This window comes from Meleagris gallopavo, chromosome 12 (genome assembly GCF_905368555.1).
Source record: "Meleagris gallopavo chromosome 12, MGAL_WU_HG_1.1, whole genome shotgun sequence".
Taxonomy (NCBI): domain Eukaryota; kingdom Metazoa; phylum Chordata; class Aves; order Galliformes; family Phasianidae; genus Meleagris; species Meleagris gallopavo.
This window is the reverse complement of record NC_139415.1, coordinates 2,851,500-2,873,250: the sequence shown is the minus strand read 5'-3', so window position 1 is coordinate 2,873,250 and position 21,751 is coordinate 2,851,500. Positions and strand designations below refer to the sequence as shown.

The window sequence follows — 21,751 nt, the reverse complement described above, 5'->3', positions numbered from 1 at the left end:
TGCTTTTTCTTCGTTGTTTGTTTTTAACGAGTAGGAGGGATGCGAGATAAAACGTTCCGTGTGCTAAGTCTTTAAAAGTTCACGGTTAGGGCCTACATCTGCCGACGGGTTTGCGTGGATCGGCGTCCGGCTCGCGCACAAGTGCTGAAGGTCTCCGTGTCGCAGCTGTAAGCGGACCTAAATGCCCTATCAACGTCCAGCTTAGGAGCAAAACACTGAAAAGTTTTGGCTGGGTGAGCACGCAGTCACGCTGTGTGTTTGAGGGAGGTGAGCTCCACAGCTCTTCTGTCCTTTGCCTATAAAAGTATGCAATTTCCAAGCAGTGTGGGGTGGAAACTTGTGCGCAAGTCCAAATATCTGAGTGCTCGAAAGATAGAAACGTGTGTGCGGACCAGGCGGGGCTGGTCGTCTTGGCAGGATGTTCGCTTGTCTTAAAGTTACTTTATTAAATAGAAAGAGACGTGTTAAGGGAGTTATAGGGTATCACAGCCGACAGCCTGGGAAGTCAGTTATGTGATCTGCTTGCTTTACCCCATACTGGTGTATGCTTGCAAAGCCTGAGATGTCATTTAATAGTAAAATCAGCAAGATACATCAATGTTCTTGTGTTTAGATATGGTGCATCAGACAAGTGATTGTGCAACTTTCCTCAAGTATTATTTATGTAATAGAAAGTGTTTCGTTAGGGAGCAGCCTGTCTGTTTTCTCCCCACAGCGTGATCTTTTTCCTAACTCTCTTCCTTAAGAACTAAAGGGAGGGAAGGTCTGATAACTGTGTCCTCAGCTGGCAGCTGAGTTCAGTGCTTTATTCCTTCTCAGGTGACAGCTGACAGGGAAGCCTAGGAGGGAGGCCTGAAGAGCTTGGTGCCTTGGATTTGTGCTGTGGTGCATTTCTGCTTCTGACGCTTCTCTGCCCAAAGTGTTTTCAGTGGTAATTCTCTTGCTCTGCATAGAACTCTGCCCTCTTGCTTTTAGCCTTGGTTTGAGGTGTGCCCCAGCCATACAGTGAGATACAGCTGAGGTCACCCCTGGCCTTGTCATGTCTTATTGAGGAAACTGCACCTGCAGTTGGCTACTGCAGTCACTTGCCCTAGAAATCAGGAGACTTTGTGTGTGCTGTCAGAATGTGATATCTGCTTCCAAAAAGAGCAGGAAAAGATTTGTTTCAAACTACAGAGACAAGACTTCTGCTTTAAAAAGGAGTTGTGCCTGAACTTCTTGAAACTTGTGTTTCACAGTTGCCTGCAAGCAGCTTGGTTCTTCCAGTGTTGACTAATTTTTGGCTCTTTGAGGTAGGTGGCTGTTTACTTGTCTGCTAAAAATAAGAGGGAGAGGGCAGCTTCAGATGCAGGGATGGCTCTCAAGAGGCAAGTGAGAAGCTCCTGGGAGAGTCAAAAAGAAAGATAACCGCCAGACTTGTGTCCTGGGCTTTGGACTAAGGTGTTAGAGCTCACTATGAAGTTTTTCCTTTCCCCTCCTCCCCCTGCCACTGAATCTGTTGGCCCAGGCTCCTGCTTGCCTCCGGTTTATTTCTGTAGGTACTGTAAACTGGAAAAGTGTAACTCTAGTTTGCTGTGCTTCAACTGATCTGCAGAGCTTCTGGAGAGCTGAATCAAGTTACCATGGGAGCTATAACTTGAAATTATGGTGCTAAAAAAAGCTGGTAAGGCTATAAAGATACTGGTAAATGTTTTCTTTGGGGAGGACACTCACCCTCTGCAGCAGAAGCTGCTACCTTAACAGCTTACATTTGCTGTGCACATAGGTAACTTCGGTGGTTTGTTGCTTCCTAAAAGTTTAACCTCTACAATATGAAATTCTCAAGGCTATTTCTTGTACTCACCAAGAGCTTACATGGGTTGGAACATCCGGACACTTAGGAATGCTGTTAAGGGGGAGGGAAGCACAAGACTCAATAATTACTTTTTTTTGTTGGTTTTATTCGGGCACCTTGGTATTTCAGCTGAAGTGAAAGCTATCTAGCTGTACAGGCACTGAAGTTGGTGGATAGAGAATAATCTGGTAGGGAAGGGAGCTTCCAGCAGCTTCTGCACCATGGCTGAAAAGAGACCTGGTTACTCAGTTGATCCAGTTCTCACAATGGATCCCTTTATTTTCTTAGATCTAGAGAGAGAAGGCAGAGGAAAGAGCAAACAATCTCCTGGAGAGGTGAGGGAGAATCTGCTTAGGAACTGCATAGATCTCTTCCACCAGTGCCCTAGATTGAGTGCCACAGCTCGATTAGAAATCAGCCCTGGAATTTCTAAGATGATATTCTGACTGTTTGCACTATGAGTTTGTGGAACTGCCATGGTTAAACATTTGCTGCAGCGCCCTGGGAGTGCTCTACCTGTGCTACTGAGCAGTGCTTGACTGTATAGGGAGATGTGTTTTGCTTGGTAGCTCTTCTACTTAATAAAGTGACAAAGAAACATTTTCTAAATCTGCCTCCTTCTTTCTGTTAGCGACCTGTGTTGGAATTTAAAAGGTTAATTTGATTATTTTAAGAGACACTGTAGGGTGGAGTCATCTGTCAGAAACATTGCTGCTTATGCCTCAGAACTGTCTAATTATTGAACTTGTTCAGGCTGTGCACCTTCACATTCCCTTTCTGTTGTGCCAGCAGTGGTGTCTCTGTTCTGAAGTCTGATTTCTGGTTGTTTTTTTCCTTTTTTTTTTCTTCTTTTTCTTTTCAGACTCTTTTCACATAGCAATAGTATCCCATTTGAATTCAATAAGCTAGTGTCCTTGCCAAGTGTATATATTCTTGTATTTTTTGAGGTAGTATCAAATCAGTGGCCTTATTCACAGTAGTGTGTTATTGATCATTTAAGTAAGTGTTTTTGCAATTTGCAGTCTCAGTTTGGTACTTTATGAAACTTAAGTCACAGTATTTCAAGATGTGGTACAGTTCAATCTTCAGCTTTTTCTCCCCCCTGCTCAATAGCAAGGCTGCTTTGGACTCTAAAAAACAAAAGAGTACATTTTTGGTTTTTTTCTGCCAGAAAAAGAATATTGTTTTTAAATATATGCTGTGGAGAACCTCAACAATAGTATCACTCCAGTTGCACACAAAACTTCCACTGGAATTCTGAGTCCTTAAAGTACCTCTTGTAGGTAGGAATAGGGTTTGTGCCAGCTCTCTGTGGGAGTGGATTTTGCACCCAAACAGATACAGGGCTGTGACATGTAATGGTATCCTTCACACATCAGCAATTTCAGTCCATGTGAGCAGGCTGACTGCTATACACTTGCTTCCCTGCTGGAGAGACAAACCTGCTTTACTGAAAAATACCCTGCTGCTAAATCAGAGTTGGAAGATATTTGGAAAGGTTCCTGTCTATAGATAAACTGCAACTTTGGGGAGAAAACTTTTTTTCTTTTCTAATCAAGAATGGATGAGAAGATTTCACCTTTGAAGCTTTTGGCAAGTTATATACTGAAAGTGAGTGTATTAGAACATCGTATACTTCTTAAAAGGCACAAGGTTTTAATATTAAACACACTCCTAGCTAATGCTCGGGCAGCTGACAGACTTTTAAGGAGGTTATTTATTTGTATGCAGAACTAACCACATAATGAATGAGGCTTCCAATTCAAACCACAGATGTGTTTTAAAATGTGACTAGACACTCCATAGCAAGGCTGAAACCTTTGTCTTGCAGCGTGTGGATACAAGGACTAAATAAAAGCATACACAACTCTACCTGGATAACACACATTTCTTTAACTAGAATCAATTAGGTATACTTTGTGTTCTAAGGAAGGCACTCAAGTAAATTAGGAAAGATAATGCTTGTACAATAGAAATTGTCCAGTCTTATTAATCAAAACAAAATGCAAAGACTGAGTGTTCTTCTCTCTCTATACCAAGGCTGTAATTGGAAAAGAAATACTGTGAGGAGGAGGAATGGTTTATCTCTAGAAGACGTAGGACTTAACTCTCTGATGCTACAGCTTAGCTGTGCAATGTGTGAAAAGCTGCAGCCAGCACTGCAGACTTTGCAGGCCGGTTGCACTCTTCCCTGTATAAGGTGTGAAGTGTGCCTAAAATATCCTAGAATGCCACAGTGGTGGGCTTCACATATCAATGCTAGCATATGTTGAGGCTTTAAGAAGTAGCACTTACTCCAAATAGGCTACTTACATGAATTACTTATGTAATTGTTTCAAAACTGGGACCATTTGTTGTCCTCACAGGAGCTCTCTCTGCCTTTCGATAATTGGAAGAAGTTTTATGGAAAAGAATTATGTTCTCTTTACTCAGCACGCTTCTTTGTTAACTGTCTGAGAGGCTTTTGTCCCAGACAGAAAGATACCTGGTAATTTTCATGATTTTTCTGATTTTCTGTAACTTTAAAGAAGCTGCAACTTTGGCTGGGGTTACTCCTTCACTTCTTAAGAGTCATCTCATGGTTTGTGTTGGTTGTTTGATTTGATTTGTGTTGCCACCAATTCTTAGTTGGCATCTGTCATGGCTGTATGATTTTTCTTACTGGATAGTGTCAAAATTAGAGTGTTAATAATTGGCATTACCTGTTAATCTTCTTATTCCACAAGAAAGAAGGAATAGTATGCGCTGTTACAATTGATTTTTATTATTATTATTTTTTTCTCACTACTTTTTTTTTATTGAGGAAGGGATAAAATTCTGACTCTTCTGTCAAAGCTTTCTGACAGTGCAGTGTAAGGGTGTAGTGTGTAAAGTGTGTCCTGTTCTCAAAATAAAGTTGCAGTTCCAGATCCCCTATGGCAATCTGTCCGCAGTGGAACACTGTGAAATCAGAAGTTATCAATGGAGCTGATCTTTTGTGCTCACATAAGGGAACTTCTTCCTGTGAGACGTGGATGAGAATAAATTTGTGGGCATTTGGGTTGTATTCTACCATGGATACTGCTCATTGATAGCTTGGTACCCTCAATATTAAAAATTAGGGTTAAAAATTAGAGCTGATAGGAAGAACAAAGTATGACTGTGTCCTGTGTGCTTGGTAATCCTGTTGGCAGCAGACAGCAAAGGCTGTGTAAATTGTGAGGTGGCCAGAACTGACTTTACTGGGTGAAGGACCTGGCTGGCACATGGAAATTCTTTACTGGGTTATTGTTGATCTGGATAATTTCCCAGTCTGGTTCACTGTGTGGCTGCACAGACAGCTGTACCAGCATAACAGAGGGCAAAGGAACGAGTGAATGCTGGGGAGGACTGCTGAAGCCAGCACTGCTGATGGGGAGCTGCTTGCCAAGCAGTGTCTGGGCTTTCATTGGTGCTCGGGGATGCTTGTGTGTGGAATTCCTGAGCCAGCATTGATCCAGTGGGCTTATGCCAGTGTCTGATCTGCTACAGTGACAACTAAACTGAGAGAAGCAGACTCCAGCAGTCTAAGTGGAGTGAAAGCTCATTTGTAAAATCAGTTCCTATTAGGAGGATGGAAGATAAAAACGTGGAGAAATTCTCTGGATAGTATTTGAATCATTTGAAAAGCAGCAACAAAGAAGGTCAAAACTTCTGAGTAGGAACAGATGTTTGTAGAGGCTGATAGACAGAAATAACTGCTGTTTCAGGTTTGCCTCAGTGTGAACCGCTGTTGGGCAGTGTCAGGTTGTTTGCCTCTATATTGACAGGTTATGAAACCCTGAATTCCTGGCTCAAGTTCACTTATTTATTTTGGATTATAAATGGTAATAGGTCATTTTTAATAGACTTGATAGTTTACGATTTAAGAAACGTTCTGTATTTCTCCGGCTGTAAGCTCTGCAGAAGTGAAGATGACTGTCACCTGCTGCCAGAAGACAGCTGGAGAACTAAATGGCTGCTTACAGTAAGGAGATGCTGTGTAATGTTCAGATGTCACGTCAGCCAGCATTCAGTGTGGTTGAAACTACTGGGAACCAAGCAGCTCCCAGCTGATCCTTGCTGGAAATGAGCATACTTGTTAGCCTATGTGGTGCCAGCTTCCTGTTTCCAGCTGTAGTCTTTGAGCGTGGTATTACAGTCATGATTCTACATGCTTTACCTTTCTCATTATCTCATGCATACAAGACATTCTGGATGGTGTTTGAAGTAACTGCAGAGAAACAAGCGCAGGATTTCTTGAAGTTTAGTGTTCTACTTCACCCCAGAGCTCTGAGTTTTAACCCCTCTGAGAGAGAGTGTTTCACAACTGCAAGATTTTCTGATAGCTTCTGTGGTGAGTGTTCAGAAAGTGGGGAAGGTACATCTGTTGGGGCTTGCATAGAGGCATTGGAAGAAAATTGAAGTGTTCCTTTGCAGTCAATATTCAAGGTGTCAGAGCTTTCCTTGAATTTTGAGCTCGGAAATATCTGTGGTAAGAGTGAATTGTTTAGCTTCTTAATGGTTAATGTTGGTGGAACTCCACAATACTGGAAATCCACATTCAAAGGAGAGAACAAGTGACTGTAAATGACAGTAACCTGAAGGTGGGTGGCTTAGCAGCAATCACAGCAGCTGTGAGAGCTTGGAGCCTGGTGTGGGGCTGCAGGAAAGAGGAAGGCTCTTGAGTTGTGAGGGGGAAAGGGCACCATGCCTTCAGTGGTACGGAGCGGGTTGACTGAATGCTTGAAAGACCTACACTTCTGAAGATAAAGAGACTGGAGAGAAGGAAGGGTAAGCCTGGGTTTTTGGGTGGCAGCAGAAGTGTCATCGGGCTTTGCATGTCCAAAGTGCTAAAGGAAAGAGCACATCTGCTGGGAAGAGTCAGGCAGGGGGAGGGCATGGCATGTTGGAACTTAGCTAAAACTGCTGCTTCTAACCTCATTAGAAGCCATGCTTGGCTTCATAGTGCCTATAGATACATTCAGAAGAGGTATCATTGCAAAAACAGGTGACTAACAACTCTTGATTTTAAGTTGATAGTTTCCAGTAACTGAAATTCCTTCCTTCTGCTAGTGGTGAAAGAAGAGTATTGCAGAATCAGATTGTCAGCATCTTTCTCATCAGTGCATGTGTCCAGCTGCTTACTGGGTTAACCATTGCCAGCTTGAATGCTTGTGTAATGCACTGGGATTGTGAGCTCTCAAACACCCATTCCCTGACAGCTGTTAGGTGAGAATACAGGCACACAGGGATATGTCTGTCAGTGATACTGACAGAAGAATGTTACTTAGCTCATTCTCTGGGTTCGTCCTAAACAGCAGCTTCCATCTGTGGAGACCTCACACTGCTCCTCAACAGCTGTCATGTGCAGTGCAGTCAGCAAAACCACGTGTAGTGTTAGCTTCAGGGCTGAGCAGAGACCTGCTGTGTTTTACTTTGGGGCCCTACAGAAGTGTTAAGAGCATTTCCTGTGAATTTGTGTGGATGAATTGATGGCATATTGCATTGTGGTGGTGACCTGAAGAATAAAGTGCTTATTCAAAAATAAAGATAAGTAACTGTGCTTTCATCAGAAAAGTGACTGTTTTGCATTTATGCTTTCAGTTGATATTTTAATTGTTTGTGGATGTGGTATGTTGGATAGTATACAGCCTGCTGCCTTTATGGGGTGAGTTGTTGAGCAGCTGATAAGGCAGTTCACTAAGGCTCATTTTCCAAAGGTGTTGTGCAGTTCCACACGTGAGAATCAGCAGGTGGGACATCTTGGGTAGACAAAATGGTTTGAAGAATTGACTAGGTGTGAAGACTTGTTCCTAAGAAGCGTATGAGCTGCGATACCACATCTGTTTTTTATAACCATTTAAAATAAAGTTTTGTCTTTGCTGCTTTGTGCGTGTTATGGCTTCTTCTAAGGTAATGATGTATGTGTGAGCTGTGTGTGTGTGCCTAGATAGAGCCATGGATGTAACACAGGCATAACTTAGGTTGTGTCACAGGCTTTGTGATTGTTGTATGTGCTGGATGGGAAGCAGCATTTGGTGAAGTCTTTCCTGGGGATCTTCACTGCCTTCTCCCTTCCCCTGTTCTTCTTTGGTAGCCTTCTGCAATCAACAGGACTTGTTTGTGCAGAAAGCTGTACTTATTTTTGCTTGGAACAATTTGTGATTGTTACAGGTGCCTCCATAGAGATGCAGTTTGTGGTGGCCTTTCTCTTCTGCCAGGCACGTGCCTTTGATGCTGACTTCTCCTGATGTGTATTTAATAACATAAACAATTCTGAAGCAGCACACTCTGCTACATTTGCATCCTTCTCTGGAGAATGTTTAGGAGAGGCAAGCCATAAGTGTGTTAGCTGTGTTATGATGTGCTTCTGAAGGTATTCAGTGATGTAATGATGAATGTATGAGCAGAACCTGCATAGGATAAGGGCCGTGGCAGTCTGTCACCTACCTCCTGTGAAGATGTTTGAGCTTTCCCAGTCTGGAGGTCTGAGCAGAGCACTCAGTATCCTCTGGGATTGTCTGATAGCATAGGCTGCTGCTGCCAAGACAGTTACTGAACTTCAAGGTGGCATTGCAGTGATTTTCTGTGTTTAAAAGATACATGCTTTTTAGTCAACTGATGTAGGTTCCTTTCAAAGTGCATGCTTTGGTACAGGTGTTGGCCTGTGACTTCAGGAAGACTGTAAGAAAATTGAAGCTAACAGAAGCTTGCTTTCTGTGGCTCTGGGGTAGGTAAGGATCTCGCCTTAGCTGAACTCCAGTGAATGAAGTGTGTCCTGCTGTTTATATGCATTTAGCCATTCAGCAAGTAATGGTGTGTCCAAGGCAGTCTTCAAGTCCCCAAAGAAAGGAAAGTGCAGGTCTTCTGCTGATCAAAGGCAGGTGGGTAAGGGCTTTGCTTTCTTCACCATGCCCCTCCACACCTCATTAAATTTGACTTTTAAACCTCCCGCTGCATATACTTATTTTATGTAAAACAGCATTGCTGCTCTGTTAGTTTATTAAGGAAATTAGAATTCTTTCATATGTAGGAGTGCAATTTTTTTCCCTAAATGAAAATGAGGTGTCAGAATAGCATAATGTGTTCAGCGTCCTTTGGGCTGCATCATAAATGGTGATTTCTGAATGTCTTGATAAGAAAAGAGATTCCCAGAAAACTCTAAACTAATAAACACAGGAAAATTTGTAATTAAGTTCTAAAAAGATGTAAAAAGAACAGTACTGATTTCTGTCAATGATAGAGATTTTGCCAAAGCTTAGGAAATGGAATCCGGTTGGCTGACTTTTATTTAGCCAGTTTACTAAGGAGATTTCAAAGGAAAAAAAAATAGCACTCAGTCAAAGGTTATCTAAAAATCAAAGAAAATTAAGAAGTGGCAGTGAGTAACAGTTATTTTAAGCCATGATGCTGAAGATGTAAGTTTAAGGGGGTTTTCTGACCATTTGTCATAATAAAATGTGTGGGCATATTGTGTTTCTGTGTTACGTGTAGCAGCTGTTGTGTGCAGGTTGTGGCAGTCTCAGGGGTGTGAGCAAAGGGTTGTGGTGTTGGGTTGGCCAGGGGAGGGTTGTGGGTTTGGGGTTTGCTTTTTAATTTAGTCACTTCACGCTTGAAACAGTGTTGTAGAAATAGAGAAACAGCTTAAGTCTCATACTGACATCAGGGCAGTATTGCTGGGGATTTGTAAAACTAGATGAAGATTATTGAGCAGTGCAAGTAGAACAGCCTTGTTGGGTAGTTAATGGTAATGCCACTAGTTCCAGTGGCAGGAATGTGGAGCTTTTCTCTCTTTGTTTTTATTTTTTGGTATATTTATTATTAGACTCAATCCTTTTGCTGCGTTCTGCAACAGAAACTCCAGAAGTGTTGGTGTTGACAAAGCTCCCAGTCTGTCCTGGTGTTGATACAAAGACTCTGTAGAAGTGATGAGCCCATGAATTGTAATTCTATCTGGCTTGGCTGTAAACATCCAGCCTTTGTGCTCAGGCCTCAGTGCACGCTAGGTGTGATGTCAGCCCAGCATGTCATGACTTACTGAGCAATTGCATTAGCTTTGCAAGCTGTACAGCGTGCATTAGCTTGAGAAAGCTGCCCAGATCTGAACGTTTAGCCTTTCTCTGTTATGACGAATTTTTGCATTTAATTGTAGAGAGCAGGAAAATGCTGTGTTACAGCAGTGGCCTAGAAGAGCTTAGCAACTTAATATGGATAATAATGTGGTTGATGCTTGTGCAGCTAAGCTTGACACGCAGCGACACTGAAGGTCAGCTGTGCAGTCATAGGACCAAAATAATCTTGCTTTTAGTCATTGAGAAGTAATAATAATTAGTATTTTGAACAGCAGGTATCTAGTGCAAGAAAAGAATTGTTCTTCTAGGTTAGTTCTATGAGTTATATCTTCATGTTTGAGAGGCTTGTGTTTCTTACATGATAAATATATAATCCATCTCTCCTTTCTATAGGATGCAGACACAGGAAACAGCTGAGTTAGCTCTCAACAGAACTGGCTGTAGTGCAGTTCAGTTCTCTGCCCTCACAAACCACAAGCTCCGGTTTTTGTTGCGCACTGGTATTACAAACTCATCAGCCTGTTTGTATCTCAGGGTCAGGATGTTTGTTTGAAGTTTGTGTGTGAATTCTCTATTAGGTACAGTGACTCATAGCTGCACGAGGCTCAGCTTTTCCATAAATATGTGTTACTTAAAGAAGGAAGGATTTGGTGCCATTTACTTTAAGGTAAAAGAACAAACTTAATGGCAAATCTGCAGAGTTAAAAAGTGTTGCAGTGAGCTGGAAGTTAGACTTATGACTTTTCTGATATATATAAGTGGATGTGCTTAAGAGAAGCCTTTCAGATGAATGCATGGTTTCTGTTTATTTTTCAAAAGCTAAAGCAGGCTAAAAATGTGTTTTGGGGACTTATAGTAATTTATATATGCTGTACATTCATAAGGCAGACAGCATCAAATCCTGCTATGTTTCCTCGCATGTGGCAGGACTTGGAATGAAATGGAGTGAGAGGAGGATTGTCATTTATTGAGAAGGCATCAGCGTGTTCAAGTAGCCTCTGTGGTGTGATAAAACACACAGTGGGATTTCTTGCTCGTCAGACCTGAGCTGCAAGTCATGTCCTTGTCTGAGGAAAGATTTGCTGTAAGTGTTTTGAAGATTATTCGATAGGCCCTCCAAATTAGGAACAGATAAGGTCTGCAGACAACAAACATCTTGTTCTAGGTTTGCCCCTGGTCTCCTGCTGGTGGAGAAAGGAGCAGCGAGGGTCTTGCTAGCACTTCTTGAAAGGCTGCCTGTTGTGCCAGTTTAGTGACAGAAAAGCTGCTCGTCATGGATTGCAGGTGGTTGTGGGCCACATCTGTTCTGTGCTGTATGTGCTGTATGTGCTCTGACCACGGCTTGTTGTGTAAAATGAGATGGATTTCTAGTCTGATGAACCCACTTGCACTCACTGTCAGCAGGATGCATTTTGGTGCTTGCCAAACGACTGCAGGGATCTACTGATGTGTGTAGTACCTACCTTGTTTTCAGATGTGCTTCAACAATGGCAAGGTGTGGTCCTTTGCTACTTGATGGTGCAAAGAAAAAAAAAATGCATTTTTGGCATTGTCATTTGCCTGCCTTAAAGGCAGGAAATTTGAACTGTGTTGCTCTGGTCTGAGAGTCGGCGCTGTTTGAGCTGAACAGTTTGAATAATCCAAAGGGGATCTTAAGCCTCCATGTGTTGTTGCTTTCATAGATATTGTTTGGAGGAATCTGTATTCTTGTGAAAAGATAGCATGGATATAATTTTATTCTCTGGTACGTATTAGTTGTAATTCTATATTTTTTAATATCGTCATCTCTACTGAATTTCTGTATTCTTTCTGCTCTACTTGCCCTCTGGACTTTAAACTTTTCAGTACTTTCTTATGAAAGTCCGTTGTTTGATCCAGATGAAAACAGTGTAATACTAGAAGAACCAGTTATCTGGAATTCTTTTGACTTCTCTTGAGTTGCCTCAAGTTACTGTGTTACTTTTCTTCCATGTTACCCAGTTTAGGGTAAGATGAGATGATACTGCACTGTCAAAGTTTGGATGTGAATGAGCTTTAAAAGCTTTGAACTCTTTTGTTCATTCGTTGTTATTTTTTAAAAACAGGAATCCTACCCCTCTTCATCACCAATATGGTTTGTAGAATCAGATGACCCAAACCTGACTTCAGTCTTGGAGCGTCTAGAAGATATTAAGAAGAGCAATACTCTGGTGAGTTCTGGTTGCTTTAGATGTTTTTTTGGTTTAAGTTTTTTCACATTAATAGGATCAGTTTAGAGTCTTATTTTGGGGTCTTTGCAAGCATGAGTTTCCTCTTCTAAAAAAGTACAAATAAATAGCAGTCCAAAAGATTTGAAACAAAAAGAGGAAGATGACTTAAAAAATGCTTTTCACTGTAGTCATGTTTCAGCCCCAAAAAGTTTAAGGCTTTTTGAGAATAATTACTGAAATGCATCAGAACTCAATGAGGAAAAATAGCACTTTTAGTGTTTGCTTTGCATGGAAACTACGTCAACTACAGAGGCAAGAGGACAGCTAAGGAAATGTTAAATACAGGTTTTTAGTCTGTGACCTCTGCCTAAGGAGATGTAGGGCAGTTTAATAGTGGAATGCTCAGCCAAATCAGCTTTCTTCAGAAATTCCTTTCTACAGAAGGGGATCAATGTGAAGCTGATGTGACTGTTAGCTTCAGACTAAAGCTTACCTGTATACAAGATTGCTTGTGGAAAATGTTTATCACAGATATGTGGGACTTGCTGCACTGAATTGCACGCAGACACAGACCACTGATGTTTGTTGTAACAAAACAGCTTCCGATATCAGAATTGTACTTGCCCATTTAAAAGCTGGTGGGTTGATGTAGCACCTGTGGATGGCCCATTGGCTTCTCAGGAATCAACCCCACATTGTGTAATGTCAAAATGAAGACAAAATAGAGACTGTTACTTTACAAAATCAGACTTTGGGGTCAAAGTGCTTGAGTTTGTGGGTACAGAGGTGTTTTTTCTCCCTTCCAACTTTACCCTTTACACCCTCATCAAGGAAGTTTGAGCAGCTTGCACACGCCCTTCCTGTGGTAGGGTAGAAAGGATAAGGAACTGCCTGCAGAAATGAATGCCAAAGCTAATTTATATCAACTTAGTGTTTTGGATTTTTTTTTTTTTAAAGCTGTAAACCAATTTTCACTAAACTTCAGCTAAAGGTCCGTTGTTTCATGTTGCTTCAAACTCATAATAAAGGTTACTATTAAAGCAGTTAAAATGCTGCATGAGAAATGCATGAAGCTCTCCAGGAGCTCAAAAGAGCAAATGTGCTAAATGCATTTCACCAGATCTCTGAAGTCCTTTGGTATTATTCTGCCCTTTCTGCTTGCTTTAGAACTTCTGATGATTATCAGCTGTTTGGGAAACTGAAAAGCATGCTCTTCAGACAGACATTAGATGGGCTGTGTGTGTTGAAGCTTTTCACTTGACATGGTAAATTTTGACATAGTAAAAATTCTCCTCTGACACTTGCATGTTAACTAAGCACGTTAAGTTAGCCAGGAAATGCATTTAAATTATTAATACGTGACAGAAATCTGCTACCCCTTTTGATACGTCTCTTTGTTTGCCACTAACACGTACAAAATCATGCTAGGCACTGCCTAGAGCATGGGTTTGACTCCCAGATGTGCCTTCTGGCCCAAGTTGTCCTATAATGCTTTCATAGATATGAACGAAGCATAAAGGATAACGATTAAGGTGATCCGTGGCCGAAGGAGCAAAGGTGTGAAATGAATTCCTTTGAGGGGAAAAATGTAGCAGGAAGGATGACTGGTATCAAGTATTTTGCTTTAGAAATTAAACTGCAATTTTTCAGTTGCATTGAGCTAACCCTGAATTGCAGACCTCTGCCAAGGAAGGGGATCCCTCCTCTCAGCTGCACGTTCCTGCCTCCCTGTTTATGATGAAATCTGTGCTTTTGTGCTGCAGTGCATTAGGAATTGGTCTGTCTGGAAGCTTGCAAGTTGCTGCATTGCTGTGTGATTACTGTGTGCCAGTAGGTTTCTAGGTTTGCTTCTAGAGCTGCTTTGCTGTGCCCTGAAAAGGGATCCAGGATGTGGTGTGTGGGTTTTGTTGGATTTTGTTTTTAAAACATTTCTCTTTAAACTAGGAAAGTGGAATGCACCAACATGTCCTGAGGAGTACAGCCCTTTGATTATTCCCAAGTGATTTGTGGCTCTGAGATCTGTGCCTGCAATGAACTATACTGCCAGAGCAGATAATTCTTCTGCTCACTGCTTTTTTTCCAGCTTGATGCGAGAAGAAAGAGAGAAGCCATCTTTAACTTGCTGTGTCTTTGGTATCCCATCGTGGTGGCTTTTGTTATGACAACTGCAGACAAAAAGAGGTGTCTTTATTCTAGTACCTGCAGACTTAAATGCTGTAGGCTGACTGAAAGTTAATACCAACTTGCATCGGTACTTTAAAATATGTTCTTCTGTGGCTTGGTTTAAACAGATGCTTTCATGTTTTCTTTTTTTATAGCTTCTCCAGCAGCTGAAGCGATTAATATGTGACCTCTGCAGATTGTATAACCTTCCTCAGCATCCAGATGTTGAAATGTTAGATCAGCCATTACCAGCTGGACAGGCAAGTTAAAACTGAGGACACCTTATGGAAATCAAGGAGTTATTTTTTCAACTCTAAGAAAGATGACAGTGGAATGCTTAAAACTTTTGTGTGAGCCAGAACTTAGAGGTGATGCAATGTAGGCAGGGTTGCCAGCGCTAGACCAGGCTGCCCAGTGCCACATCCAGCCTTGCCTTGAATGCCTCATACAACAAAACACTGTATGCTGCTTTATGAAGAGTTCACATTTTACAACGTGCACTTGAATTAATTTACTACTGATGTTTTCCTTCCTTTTCAGCCCCTTGCAGAGATAGGATATCAGGACCATGTGCTGCTTTGGGCAGAAAGTGTCTGCTTGAGGTGTCTTGTTTACTTCTTGTGCACTTGACAAATTAAGAGTTGTGAAAGGCTAAATGTTCTGGGTAACTAAAATGTTCTGTGCTGAAAACAAAACTGGTAGCTGACAGTGAGCATGTCCTTTTTGTATTTTTAATAGGATTTTTATCAGCTTTTGCTTGTACGTGTTAAGATGACAATTTCTAAAGACTCTTTTAGTGTAACAGATGGTTTTCCTGTGGTGACCATACTATAATAATGACAAACAACTTGCTTGATTTTTTTGGTCTTCTGCCAAACAGTAATACTATAGTTCTTCTCCCTTGGCCACCCACATAGCAGTGCAACTCCAAGGCCTGTAACATTAGGAAGCAGCTTCATTGAAGAGTCTTGTTTATGCTCTGAAACTCTAAAATTAACTCGTGAAAGAGTTTCACAGCTGGAAATTTTGGATAATTTTCAAGTTAAGTAAGAGGCTTTGATAAGTCAGACAGAAGATCCATCCAGGACTCTGCATTGTGTACAGTAGGGGCATTCCTTACTTGTCAAAATAAAGGGTAAATAGAGGACAAGGATATAATGCTTCCAACTATTTCTGCAGCTCAAACTTCCTGAGCTTGAAGTGGTATCCTGAAAAGGAAAGCTCTGAAAAACCAACTCAGTGTACTGTTTTAGTATGTCATCAGATAATGTAATAACAGTGGCTATGTAATGTTAGTGGTTGTGGCAGTAGTTCCAGGCAGCGTGACCAAGAACCATTAATTTGTAGAGCTCTAGCATGTATGTGCTTTCTAGTTAGAGCCATGATCTGATTTTCATGGTTTAAGATCTCATGAGTTATAACCCACTTGTTTATTGTGTTTTCACTGTTGTCTCAAAAATAGGATGTCTTTACCTGGATTTTAAGTTTCCATTTAGAACTTAATGTGAATTTGTGGCATTCCATTTGTCTTTGTTTCATTCAAATATTTCTTTGTTGTCATGTTCCAGGAAAGCATCTTTGTTTATCCTTCCATTTAAACTTCGATCTTCTATAGACTTTGATAAGTGTAACTTTCATATTTACTGTTTGCTAAAAGAATTCCTGATTTTTGAAAGAAAGGAACGTGTGCATTTAGTGCAGTAACCTCACTGTTACATTGCAGAATGGAACGACAGAAGAAGTTACGTCGGAGGAGGAGGAGGAGGAAGATATGGGTGAAGTACGTATGCATATGAGATTGTTATCCTAATCTAGTAGAATACTGGCATGATGCTCTGCAGTGACTGGCTAATTATTAAGCCAAAACTGTGAAATGTTATCTCCCTAAACTTCAACAGGAAAGATTATTAAAAATTTTAGGACTGTTTCAGAACTGAAATGTTGGATCGTATGCTCAGGAGGTATGAAATTGTCTTGTCTTGTATTTCCCAAGCTGTTCCATCTAATCATCAGCCAGAATGTTCACCTTGAATAAAACACAAGTTGTGTTATACTATTTAACTTTCTTGGAAGGTTGCTGTAGCCCTGCCAGGTGTGTTCATCACTCTTTGCCAGAAGCGTAAAATAGCTAGGACTCTAAAAAGAAAAACAAGTCAGTTTTTATAAGCATCTTGAAGATACCCTAAGTTTGTATGCTTTTGGAATGGGCTTAAGAATTCCTTAGCTTCCAGTTTTCTATCTACCTACCCACTTTAATAGGCTAATTTACTATTTCTATTCTATTTCTCATAGAGATTTAATTGTGTGTGTTTTTATAATCAGAAACAGGTTGTGAATCTGGCTCTCATTTGTATTGTAAGGGTTCCTTATACTTTCCCTGAATACTGTTGGCTGAATGAATTAGGTCAGAGCAAAACAGAATGGCATCCAGCAATCACTGCAATCACTAATATGTAGTGCTGTGCAGTATACTGACTGAACCCATAAATGCCCTTAAACAGTTTTCTTGAGTGAAGAGCATAACTGTTAACAATGAATCTTTCTCTGTCCTGTAGGACATTGAAGATCTGGATCACTATGATATGAAGGAGGAGGAACCAGTTGATGGGAAGAAATCCGAGGATGAAGGCATTGAAAAAGAGAACCTTGCAATCTTAGAAAAAATCAGAAAAAATCAAAGGCAAGATCACTTAAATGTGAGTTAATGAAGTATTTTTTCCTTTGCCGTATTCCTGGCCTTAAAACAGAAATGATTTTCAGCAAATAAAGCCTGCTGCCACATGCCTAAAGATAACTTAACATATAGACAAATTCTAGCACACATAGGACAAAAATCTGGACTTGTCTGTTATCAAAATCTTTGGCGTATGAAATTAGTTAAGAATCAGCATTCAGCAAAGGTAGAAAAACTGCTTCAAAGCACTCTTTTGTCCAGTCTGTGAGAATGCTAGTGTAACTTCTGATGTCAAACTGGATTAGGGTGGCATTGGCCTTTTGGATAAAGAAGCATCTTCTGTCTCTTCATGAGTGTCAGCCATTATTTTCAAATCCATATTTCACACTTGTTAATGGTATTTAAGTGCGCATCTAATTTCCAGAGGCATCTATTTGGCTGCCCTTATGTTTCTTGCTTGATGCTTATTGTTATGAACAGTAATTTTCCTTGCAGATGAGATCTTGTAAGTTTCTGGGAAAGTGCTGAAAGTTCTTTTACTATAAATAAAGCAAGCTTCATCATTGCAGTGATCCCGAGGACATAAAACTGTGAAGAGTGACTTGTGTGGATTTTAAGTTACTGTCGATAGGCTTAGAAACACCACGTCATTAATGCTGAATTCAGAGGAAGCTTTTAGCTCAAAGATGCACATAAGAAAGAGTGATGTCATACATTTGTTACTTAGGCTGGCTTCCAAAAACTGAAAACTTCTATTTCACAGAGGCTTATTATGTATAAAAGACATGCAACTCAATGTTTCTGCTAATGACCTGTTTCAACTAAAGGTAAGAGTTCTGTAGTTTTAAGTCACCTTCAGAAAGAATATGCTTGGAGTAGTGCCCCCCACTGTTTGAGCTCTTCTTTATATATCTTTCTTAATGCTATTTGGCAAGTTAGGAGATGTGTAGATCTTGTCCAGACACTAGATGTGCTGTTTCTCTTCAAGGTAATAGTTGAGAATGTGAGTAGCAGTCAGGTGTAAGCTGTGGGCCTGTACATGTTTAGGGAAGAAATAGGATTTAGGATTGGTATGTAGGGAAACCTGATTATTTTTTTTTCTCCTGAGTAACTAGCTTTATCAGTTCTGCTTCTTAAACTTTGTTGTTTTTCCAGAAAATCTTATCTAAAACTGTTCTCAAAAATTAGACTCAAGGAAACTACTGTTGTAAAGTTCTTTTCAGTTGTAGCAGAAACTATATACACTCTAAGTGTTCAGCGGCAGCTGAGCCAGTCTACTAGATCTCTCTAAGTTAGCAGAATCTTGTCTGTTTTTTGCTGTGAACTACTGGCACTAAATAATTCCACATAGTATAGGAAAGACTTCTTCCTCTCTTACTGATGCTTTAACTTGGAGAAGAGATTCAGTTTGCAGCTTTGCAGAGGAAATAAAACAGCAATATTCCTTTTGGAATTAGTCAAATACGGATCTTCTGTTCCTGTCCCACTGCTAACCTAAAAAAAAAAAACCATCCCAAACAGCACATAATTCTATGTTCTGCAGAACATTCAGTATTGAAGAGCTGCTTTGCATGACACCAAACTGATCTTGCCATACAGAACGATTTTAAGACACAGCTGACCATAAGCAATATGGTCTCATCCTGTTTCTGTTTAAACTTAACGTGTTTATTCAGGCATTAAGCAAGTGCCTTTTGAAATTGTCTTTTTTCTGTATTTATTACTTGGATGTATTTGTCTTTACAAATCAAGAAGTGAGACCACTTGCAGCCTGAATGGCATTGCCTGCTTACGTTGCCTAAATTTCAGTGAAACTGAGAGAGATTTTTAGTGTCAGCATTTTTCCTTGGTGTGAAAAGCCCCCTAAAGCTGCAGATTTCCTTTTGCTGTCTCCTCTTTCCCATTTAGCAACCATTGCCTTTCCTTTTGATTATTTTTTTTTTCCCCTCCTCATCTGATAGAACTGAAATGAATGCCACTGGTTTCTTTTGTTTGACAACAGCAGATTCAACTTACATAATAGCTGATTCTCATGCCAACACACTCTTGCTGATGGTGGTGCATAAATAAGGTCAGCTGAGAACAGGGGACAGTGTATTAAACTGCTGCTGGGAACCGTGATATTTTTGTGGGTCACCAGAAATAGCTGCTCTGGTTCAATTATTTCTCAATGGACTTCTGAAGCTTTACTCTTAGTACTTAAGAGCTGACAATGTAGTTGCACCGCTGACCCAGGAAAGAACTAACCCAGTAGCACTAAAATGTGCTTTTGCACTGCAGAAACATGGAACTTCTAATGGAACCCAATCTGTAAGACAGCAGCATTTTGCTTAGCATCCTAAGGTAAAGCAGTTTAAATCTGCATAGTTCTTCCATGGGCTTTCTTAAAGGGTTTTCTTAGCATGACTTTCAGCAACAGAAATAAACTGCCTAAACGTTGTCTGTTTTTCCACACTGACTACAGCTCTTTTGATATACTTCATTTCCTCAGTAGAGGGAAATAAAACAAAACCCATGCCATTTATGTGCTTTTTTTGGAAGAGGGCATGTTTAAAGCTTAACAGACAGCTCTGACTAATGCCAAATGCAACCAGAAGACTTGTAAATTTCTTTATATATTTTCTGGCCCAAGTCCATGGGTTTTCCTTTCTCCTTGGCTGATGGGAAGGTTGCAGATAGTGATTGTACTAAAGATTCCCGTAGGAAAGTAACACATGCAGTTCCAGTTCTGGATGCTCCTAGCAGGTTAAGAACAGAAATCTGTGGCTCACAACTCACTTTTAGGAGCTTTTAGGGTTTGTGGGTTTTATGTAAGTTCAGAATATCTATCTGCCTATTTTGTAAATGAGTTTTTTTCCCTTGGTAGTATCTATAATCCTATTCTTGTTTGTATCAGGAAATAGCCCTAAATATACATAAGGTGAAGCAAGGATTAACCCTCCTCTGAACATTGTGGTAGCTCTAAGAACAAACTACTTGCTTACTGGGGATTAAAAGAAGTCCCTGAACTAGAGTCATTAATTGAAATGTGTAATGACTTGCTGCTGCTTGCTTTTCAGAGGTCCCTCTCCATGCAGTGTACACTTCTCCACAAATACTTAGAGCACAAGCGATGGTGGAGGAAACTTGTCTTCTGTAGTGCTTTTGGAGTCACTTTAGACTTAATTTCATTATTTTGTGTGCATTTCCTTCTTTTGTTGCTGTTTTACCAAATAATTTTTGGTACTACAGCTGAATTATTGGAAATGTGTTGGTGGGGCAATTTACTGTTCTGTAGTGAGGTGTGACGATGTCCCTCTGATCAGAGGGACGACAGGCAATCTGGTATCTGTGTTTTAAAACTGCAGTGAGTTGTGCCTGCTGCCTTGGGTAACTCAAACAACAGCCTGTAGTTGTGTTGGGGGAGTGGGAAGGCCATAAAAGAATGTGCAAAGGAGGAAAGCTGAGGCTGCAGGAGTGATTATTAGAGACGTAGTGCAGCAGGCAGCTAAGGCAGTGGCATTTGCTGTGATCTCTGCATGGTTAGGTGAGCTCTGCTGACTTCTGAGTGCTCAGTTCTGAATTTGCAGCTTTCCTGAAGTTGTTTATCTATTTTAGAATGATTTTTTATTCATACGTGTGTATGTTGTCACTGAAATACCAATGAAGGTTAGAAGTGCTTCTCTAAAACGTAATGCCTATATTGGCCTGGGCCAAAGTTTTCCATTGCTGATAATGAAGGCTTTGTTTCAAAGCAGTGGCATTTAGCAGTAAGGCTACCATCAGGTGTAACACTGAACCTCCCTATGCTTCCTCATCAGTGTTCTCCAAGAGCAGTTCAGAGGATGTAAATTAAGCTCTTACTCTAAACTTTTTCACTTAAGCTTGTTAGATTCCCTTCTCTTGGTCACAGATTCCTGATCTGTGGTCTATGGATTCTTGAGAGGATCGAGACTAACTTTAATATTGCTGTATAAGCAGTGGGCAGCACAGTGGGAAGCCACTCCTAGGAAAAAGGGTTACACATGGTTAAACAGTGGTTATACATAGTCTACTGAGACTACTTAACCTCTTTTTAAATACAATTCTGTTTATCAGCAGTTACACTGGAAGGTCAGGAGTGCGTAGGTGTGCTGTGTTTTGCTCTGTAAGTCTCTACAGCACAGAAGATGCTTACGTTTCATGTGGTTACATGAGCTGCCAACATTGTATACAGTAATTCAGTAGCTTATTTTGATGGAAATAAAAATGCTGGGAGGAAACTAGTATTCCAGAGGTTGTGTTTGACAATCTAAGTTGCTTTTACATTATTTATATTTAGGGGCTGTTGTTCTGTGAAGAGCTAAAGCAAATTCCCTCTTTCAGAAAGTAACATAGCAGATGAGGCAGAGCTACTGCTCAGCTCTGCACTGAAAAAAGCCCAAATCTTGACAGTTTGTGTTGCACTCCTTTGAACTTGACATGTTCATGACAGTACCATAACCATAACACAGGTTTGAAAGAGCACAGAAATTTTATGTAGAGTGGTAGTTAATGCTGCATTGTGTTACCTCTTTAAGTGTAATTCTTCCTTTTTCAGCAAATAAAGTGTATAAACAGTGTTAATTTGCTTTATAGGAGAGGCTCACTAATACATATGTGCAGACTGTAACCATATCCACTAAGGCTGCAGTTGCAAATAATAGCCTGTATGTAAACATCCACTGTTTTATCATAGAACTGCATTCATTTCCAGTTAAAGAAGAGTAATCCCTTCCTTCTCTGCCTGATTCTACAGTGCATGCAGGGCCGTCAGCAAATTGAGCTTCTCTTGAACCCTGTCTTTACATAGATTTTGTGA

The 21,751-nt window shown here is 40.6% G+C and overlaps 1 protein-coding gene across 1 annotated transcript in view; it reads left to right on the top strand.

Moving 5' to 3' along the window:
• The window catches only part of UBE2Q2 (ubiquitin conjugating enzyme E2 Q2), a 36,668-nt gene that overhangs the window by 858 nt on the left and 14,059 nt on the right, over positions 1–21,751 (top strand). The window contains exons 2-5 of the mRNA XM_085233961.1: positions 11,991–12,095; positions 14,414–14,518; positions 15,982–16,038; positions 16,814–16,954. Of these exons, the coding sequence (XP_085090087.1) occupies positions 11,991–12,095; positions 14,414–14,518; positions 15,982–16,038; positions 16,814–16,954 (408 nt within the window). The remainder of the gene's footprint in view (positions 1–11,990; positions 12,096–14,413; positions 14,519–15,981; positions 16,039–16,813; positions 16,955–21,751) is intronic.